This window comes from Lagopus muta, chromosome 2 (assembly GCF_023343835.1).
Source record: "Lagopus muta isolate bLagMut1 chromosome 2, bLagMut1 primary, whole genome shotgun sequence".
Lineage (NCBI taxonomy): Eukaryota > Metazoa > Chordata > Aves > Galliformes > Phasianidae > Lagopus > Lagopus muta.
Window position 1 is genome coordinate 6,408,126 of NC_064434.1, and position 7,966 is coordinate 6,416,091.

A 7,966-nucleotide genomic window follows, 5' to 3' on the forward strand; every position below is an offset into this window, starting at 1 on the left:
ATCATGTAAAATCAGACAAATTCTAAGCAAGTGGAGAACGCAGGAAGCAGGATAAAATTTCTGTGTGTTCACATAATAAAATAATTTAATGCCACCAGCCAGAAGGGCCTCCAGTGGCAGTGGGCGTCCAGATGAGCTCGTTAAAGTCACTGTTTGTTTGTTTGTGTAGCTGCCAGAGCATCACGGCATGGGCACAGCGCTGGTCACTTGGTGCCCAAGGCAGAGGACAGGGATGTGTTGATGGAATGTTCACGGCCTCCAAGATACGTGCTGACCATGCTGACATCCATGGCTTATGTTAATATCCACGGGTGGTGTTGACATCCATCCGTGGGTCGCGTTGACATCCAACCATGAGGTGTGTTGGTATCCATGGGCCGTGTTGAAGTCCATGGGTTGTGCTGACATCCATCCATGGGCCGTGTTAACATCTGTGAGCCATGCAGACGTTCACAGGCCAGGTTGGTATTCATGGGCCACGCTGATAGCCAGCATAGAGCCTAGCAGCAAATCCACAGCACCACAGCTAATGGTAGAACCGCTCAGAGGAGCCGAAGCCATCGCAGCATTTGGGAGATTGATGAGATGGGAAATATCTGGAACAAGACAGGCACTCAACTTCAAGCATCTTGAGCAGAAAAACCCTGAGCTGACATAGGAGTGCTGCCCTCATCAAGGAGAAAAGCAATGCAGTAGCTAATTAGCAAGCAGATGATAGGCTTGCAGACAATAGCCAGGCAGAGTGGGAGCATTCCAGAGCAAATCCAGATCTCTTCTCAGGGCCCTCCAATGCACCACTGCTCTCCTGAGCAGGGATCCCTGGTGGAGCTGAGCTCCGTGGAGCTGAGCTCTGCAGGGCTGAGCTCCATGGGGCCAGGATCCATGAGGCAGGAGGGCTGTGTGCAGCTGCTTTACCTGCTGCGTGTTTGCTCTGCTCCCAGGTACAAGGAGGAACCTGCGCAACGACCTGCTGGTGGCCGCCGATTCCATCACCAACACCATGTCATCGCTGGTGAAGGAGCTGCACTCAGGTAAGAGGAGAGAGATTTGTCTTCAGATTTATTTTTTATAAAAACTCTACTTAAGGCGTAACGCGAGATTACGCGTTCATTTCTTCAACAATAAAATGAAAAATCATTTTTTATGGCTAGCCTTGCTGAGAACTCCAAATGCCATAGGATTTCCATTGATTTTATCACTTAACCAACAGAATGGTTAAGGTCACATTCTGCAGATAGAAGCCTGGCTGCTGATTGTAGCAGCAGACTAACACCTAGCTGCTGCGCTCCTGCTGCTACTGATCTGTATGTGTGCAAGAGCAGGAGCTCCTCATGGCTTGGGCACCACTCGGAAATGCTGCTTTCCTGAAGGTCAGATCTCCTGAGCAGGGCACGAGCTGCTGAGCAATGGCAGTGCTGGCAGCAGATGTGGCATGTGGGAGTGAAAAGGAAATTAATTACATGGCCTTGCTTGATGATATAGAATCATAGTCATAGAATCACTGAGGTTGGAAAAGCCAAGATCATCAAGCCCAGCCATCAATCTATCTGCACCATACCACCAAACCATGTCCTTAAATGGAATCATAGAATCACTGAGCTTGAAGAAGACTTCCAAGGTGATCAAGTCCAACCATCAGCGCATCCACTACCAAGCCCACTAACCCATGTCCCTAAATAGAACCATAGAATGCTGTGTGGCTCTGGTTTGAGACTTTACAGGTTCTGGTGCTCCTGCTGTTTAGCAAGTAAAGCGAATATCAGTGTGCAGGTCAAGATCCACTTTGATCTGAAGGTCTTCAAATTGTGCCCTTTATTGTGGAGCTTTCTGTCTCTCTTTGCACTCAGCAGCATGTGAAGTGGGCAGGAGTGATAGCGCTGCGTATAACAACTGTCACCTGTTTGCTTAGAGCTCAGGGAGATGTTGCACACAGACACAAGCCACCATCTACAGAAGAATGTGGCCTTCTGTTCCTATGCTCTGCAATATAAATATGAGCTTTGTCATAAATCCTCTTCAGTTGAAACAGGGCTCAGTGGAATGGGTATGGAGCAAAAATCCAGCCTTGGGCACAGCCTGGCCCCGGGGTCTTGAGAGCACAAGCAGGCAAACAGCAGTTCCAGGAAGGGACCTCAGGGTTTCCACCTCAGATCAACATGAAACCATTTCCTTCTTCCATAAAGCCATTTCCTTTTTCCATAAACAATTTCCATGTTCCATAGAAATACTTCCACTTTTTAGATTTGGTTTTAGCCTAAAACTTGTGATTTCCGTATGTCTCAGTTCTCTCGTGTACATGTCTCATCCATGCGTGATGTTTTTCTTCTTCCTGAAGCAGAGGAAGAAGATGAAGAAGAAATGGAAAAAATGCAGAACGGGAAGGATCGAGGTAAGGGAAGAAATCCTGTCTCTGAGCTGTGAATCACAGAATGATGGAACGGTTGGGTTGGAAGGGTCACAGAGCCATAGAATGAGTTGGAAGGGACCTTAAAGATCATAGAGCCATAGGATGGTTGGGGCTGGAAGGGACCTTTGAAGACTCTCTAGTTCTGATCCTCCTGCTGCACGTTTTCGGATCTGCTCGTCCCCAGGGGTGGGCTTGCTTTCTCCATTCCGATTCCCCAAGGAGGACTTTTGGTGTCAGAGTGCCACCACGGCTGTTCCCACAGCGTGCATCCAGCTTTAGGGAACATTTTTCTTTAACAAAGCCCCGCACAGATATTTTTAATGTGTAAGAGGAGGAGGAAGAGCTGCTCCCAAGTGCTGCAGGAGCTGTGCTGTGGATGAGTACATTCAAAAACAACAGCCCCACACGTGGGCTGGGTAGCGGCGCAGCACCGCCTCATACGACCTTGTCCGGACGGGCGCTCAGCATCGCCCACAGGCGCTGATCCCATGTGGGCTGCTCATGGCTCCCTTTCATCTCCACCATCCCCAGAGGTTTTTCTGTCTCGTTGAGCCAAGCCTTATTCCAGCAGTGACAAACTTGGACTTTTTATCCTTTTTTTTTGTTGTTGCTGTTGTTCTATGCATATTTTCCTTCTGGCTGAGAAGAAGCAAAGGGGATCACGTTTCACACTAAAATTCCTCATTTTCCTGCGTCTTCCAGTCCAGTGCTTTCAGGTGCCTGGGAATGCTCAGCTTCCTGATGGTTTGTCCATCAGCGTTCGGCATTGTCAGCATGCGTGAAGAAATGCACCGAGTCCGATCTCAGCTTTCAAAGCAGCATGGCGTTGGCTCTAAATCACAGGACTCTCTCTGCCCTAGAACATTCCTCTTAAGCTAAATAGCTGAGATGCTTAGCAGATGACCCTTCTACTTTTTTTTTTTTTTTCCTTTTCCCAAGCATCTTGCCTGGGGAAAAAAGGGGAAGGGGGTTTGGAGATGGGATGTGTGGTGGAGGCATAGTAGGACAAATCCTATTACTCACTGCAGCACTGGGGAACGGAGACATAACCCAAAGCAGGACTTGGCCCAAAAGCCATTGTGTGGAATGTAAATATTCTCTGTGCCAGAAATTAAGTGACTTAACGTGGCAGAGATAGCGAGATGAAAAGCCGGCCAAGAAATCAAGGAATGATCGATAATGAAGGCGCAGTCCTGCAGCCCAGGAGGTGGTGGAGGCGCCTCCAGGCTCCAAGTGCTGGTGGCCGTGGAGAGTCCCTCTCTGGGATTTGTTGGGTTGCCGTGTGGAACGTGCTTAGGGGTTTAACTGAGGCTCCTCTCCTGTATTCCAGAGGGCTGGAGATTGACCCCAGTGCCTTCAGAGCTGTTTGCAGCTGAAGAGCTGCTCAGTAGAGCAATGAGAGGTGGAGAGGTTGGGTTTAGGACAAGAGATAATGGCTTCAAGTAGCACCACAAGAGGTCTGCATTGGGTATTAGGAAAATTTCTTCTCAGTAAGAGTGGTGCTGCAGTGGCACAGCTGCCCAGGGAGGTGGTGGGGTCACCAAACCTGGAGGTGTTCAAGGAAGGTGGGGATGTGGCACTGAGGGACGTGGGCAGTGGGCACGGTGGGGTGGGCTGGGGTTGGACTTAGGATCTGAGAGATCTTTTCCAACCTGAATGATTCTGTGATTTTGGTTAGTGGGCATGGTGGTGGTGATGGTGGATGGTTGGATTGGATGATCTTGGATGTCTTTTCCAACCTTCCCAATTCTATGATTCAACGATTATTCATTGTACAGGAAATACAGTTGCCTGTTTGATGGATGTATCTTCTTCCTGTGTTGCAGGTTAGATGGACGACCACAGGCTGTACAGCAATTCAGGTGAGCCTGGACATTTCTCTGCCAACCTTCTGCTTTCTCCTTCCTCTTATGCTTCTGTACAAGATGAGGAGAGTTTCCCTCCTGCCACTCTGCACCTATTCCAAAGGATGCTGGGTTTTCCTAGTTATGACCTAATTCAGCTCCTGCTACAGACAGTGGGAAAGCATCATTAACTTCAGTGAAAGCAGAATTACCGCCGTTATCTTTTCTTTTATTAGCATTACTTTTACACTGAAAGGCCTCCGCCAGGAAATCGGAGTCTATTGCGACGGACGCTATCCAGATGTACTAAAAATACAGTCTCTACCCTCAAAGAGCCGGCACTGTGTGTTATAATAAGGCACAGCAGATGGACAGACAAACAGGTGCTGGGGAGCATGAGACTGTGTCGGCGGAGAAAGGCTGAGCCTCGCGCTCACAATGCCTCCGAGGCACCTGGGGCAGATCCCTATCACTTCCCCACTGAAAAACGTAGGAGGGCACCGGGTTGGGTTTCCACTCTGCATAGTATTTGCCTGATGCGCAGTGCTGATCTCTGAGCGCTGGCAGTGGGAAGGAGGGTTCCTGCAGCCAAAACACGCGGCGTGGGTACAAATGTGGGTTCACAGAGGTCGATGGGGATCCCATTCCTGGGTCTTATTCCATTGTGCTGGAAGCTTGCACATGGATGAGAATCCAGAGAGCAGAACAAGAATCCCACCTTCACATTGCCCATTGGGATCCAGCCCATGTTGGCCAAATAGAATTAGGCACAACTGCTGCAAAACACAATTCTGCATGATAAAACTGGCACCATTGCGCTCTGAAGGCAATTTGCAAAGCACAGAAACAAAGCTTTTGCCCTTTCTGCCTCCCTGCCATTTTAGTAATGGATAGAGATAACCTGAAAGCAGCTTCAGAGTTTCTCTGATAGTTTTTACATTAGAAATTCAAGTCCTGTCTCGGCTGGGAAACAATCTGGTAACTGAAGAAGGAGTGAAATGATGCCATTAGAGGTAGGCAGTGTGGAGCTCTTTGTGCTGTCTATGCACGGCAGTCCCTTTGTGCCCCTTGGACACTAATGGCTGCTCTGCACTTTGCTGTATGGGGGGCAGCTGGGACGTGGCTGTCCCTTGCCACGGAACAGGGGCTGAAGCACCAGGGGTGGTGCTGAGAAGCAGAAAATGGAGAAAAGTGAGACAATAAAGGCAAGAAACTTTTTCAGGGCTTCTTTATCCTCCAGAAGGGGCGAAGAATGGAACTGAATGGTCTTTAGGGACCCTTCCAAACCAACGCATTCTGTGGGTGTTCTTCTTTCGGGTCCCTCCAACCCAAACCACTCCATGATTCTATGGTTCCGTGGTTCAGTGCCGTGGGCTCAGTCTCTGTTTCCTATGGTGCAGGCGCAGGGGGCTCTCGGTGAGCTCGTGACCGAAGACGTCCCCGCGCCGCTGGGAGAGCCGCGTTCCGGCCGACCCACCACCATCGCGCGACTGTGATCGACGCTGACCTCCCACCGGCGCCGGCGTTCTCCCAGCCAACCGAGGGGTTTCCCCGTGGGCATTTGCCTCTTAGGCCATTGCATGTACTGTTTTCCTCAGTGTGTTTACTAACGATAATCAGACAGTGCCCCATCGAACTGTGCCATTTGCGGGAGGTTCAAGAAAAAGGCAATACTCCCCGCTCCCGCTATGCGTTCCGATCTGTTGGATTTCCCACCCAACAGTGGCGCCATCGCATCTCATGCTGGCTGTTTCCTCTTGGCTCCTGCCCTTTGCTGTGCATGACAAAAAATGAGGTTTGCACCATTGGGGTCTCTTTGCGTGTAAAGCAGGGAGGACTCGTGAGTGTGGACCGTTCAGACCCACCTAGAAGCACCGCTCCGCTGTCGGGTTGCTGTTGTGTTTGATGTTACATTGTCCTCTGTAAGTGATGGCGTGTCAGGGAGGAACGAGCAGTGGGAGGACCCCAGACCAGTGCCTCTTCTTTAAACTGTTACCAAATGTCCCCTTGCAGGCAGGGAATTCAGGGATGAGTAGCTTGGGTTGGCATCAGCATCTCTGTGTTCATTCTTGAGAGGAGAGCTGGGTTTTGTTTAAAATTAAGAGAAAGAGCAGAGTTGTGTAGTCTGAGGCTGGGAGCTCACCGCCGTCTGGGTGCTTAGGAAACATTGCAATCAGTTCCAATCACACCATTTCGGGTTTTTTTTTTTTTCCCCTCGGTGTTCTGGAATGTTATTTTTAGTGGAAGGAGCTGAGTGCCCTAATGCAGCCATAAATATTTATCAGGGGTGATGAATGGGAAGGAGCGATAAAGCCCGAAGCCAACGGCAGCCAGTGCAGCACGGAGAGCGCTCGTTGGGTACCTGCAGCCCTTTGGGAGAGCAGAAATAAACAGACGTGGTGGCCACAGCCTGAGCCAAGTGTAAATATTGTGAGCGAGCTGTCAGGGAGGGGAGAGGAGTGATGAGAACCTGACTCAGCACGTGCACGGCTCGTGAAGCACGGATCCGCGGGGCACCCTTTTTTTTGTATTGTTGCTCACTGCATGACCTCCCCTTCTTGCTTTGGGGGATAGGGGTCAGTGGGCATGGTGCGGCGGGTTGGGGTTGGATTTGGTGACCTTTGAGGTCTTTTCCAACCCGAGTAATTCTATGATTCTGTTCAGGGATGTGGTTAGCAGGCACAGTGGCGATGGGTTGGCGGCTGGACACGGTGATGGTGGAGGTCTTTCCCAACCACAGTGATCCTGTGGCTATGTAGGCAGCCATGGTGGTGCTGGGGTGACAGCTGGACGCAATGACTCAGCTTTTCCAACCCTCATCCATGTTGGGAAGCAAACCCTACAGCTTGCTTGTGCTTAACTGGGAACATTGCAAACCTTCTGCTTGCCTTCACAATCACCGCCTTAACCCCTGCAGGAAGAACACTGCAGACCACGCTTTCTCCAAGCTGCGAGCTGTGCCATCATGGTTCCAGCACGTGTGCATCTTTCCTTTCAAATTTGGGGTTCATTTCTTGTGCACACCATGGGGTTTGGTGGCTCAATCGGCACCGGTGCCCAGAGCACATGGTGGGGAGATGGGAGTGCCATTGGTAAGAACTGGAAGCCATGTTCTGTCATCTGCCAAATACTGAATAAATTCATCTCATCCCTACAGGGTGTTTCGTCCCTCAGCCATGTGAAAAAGAAGCAGGAATATTCCTGGAAAAGCAAAATAAATTTTAAAAAAGGGTTGTAGTAGGAAATCACTGCCCAGCACGGAAGCAGCTGCAAACGCTTCGCTGCGTATTCATACGGAATGGCAGGGCTGGGGATTATCCGCGTTGGTCATGGGCGCGGGTCGCTGGGAGCAGACAGAGCAGCCTGTGTTCAGGGCCACAGCCCCGCCAGATGTTGGGCCGCCGCACCGCACATCTGGATGGGGCCAGGGTAGGCCACAGCTTGGGGGCTTCACACCGCTCCAGGCTGCGCTCCCACCCCGTGTGTCCCATGGAGACCCCGTGTACCCCATAGAGATCCAGGGGTCCTGGTATCCATTGAGGACACAGGGAGCCCGTGTGCCCCGTGAAGGCCTCGTGTACCCCATAGAGATCCAGGGACCACCATGTGTTCCATGGAAACCCAATGCATTCCATGGAGAACCAGGGACCCCTGTACGCTCCATAGAAACCCCGTGAGATACATCAAGATCCCATGCATCCCATGGAGACTCAGG

The 7,966-nt window shown here is 50.7% G+C and overlaps 1 protein-coding gene across 7 annotated transcripts in view; it reads left to right on the forward strand.

Annotated features, from left to right (window-relative positions):
* Nucleotides 1–7,449, forward strand: part of DTNB (dystrobrevin beta) — a 139,880-nt gene extending 132,431 nt beyond the window's left edge. For 4 of the 7 annotated variants that reach the window (XM_048937376.1, XM_048937377.1, XM_048937378.1 and 1 more), the window contains 4 exons: nt 942–1,031; nt 2,336–2,389; nt 4,234–4,269; nt 5,652–7,447. In XM_048937376.1, coding sequence (XP_048793333.1) covers nt 942–1,031; nt 2,336–2,389; nt 4,234–4,238 — 149 coding nt within the window. In that variant the 3' untranslated portion in view covers nt 4,239–4,269; nt 5,652–7,447. Of the gene's footprint in view, nt 1–941; nt 1,032–2,335; nt 2,390–4,233; nt 4,270–5,651 lie in introns of all 7 variants that reach the window. The other 3 variants (XM_048937373.1, XM_048937375.1, XM_048937374.1) reach the window with 2 other exon arrangements.
* The last annotated feature ends 517 nt before the right edge of the window (nt 7,450–7,966 follow it).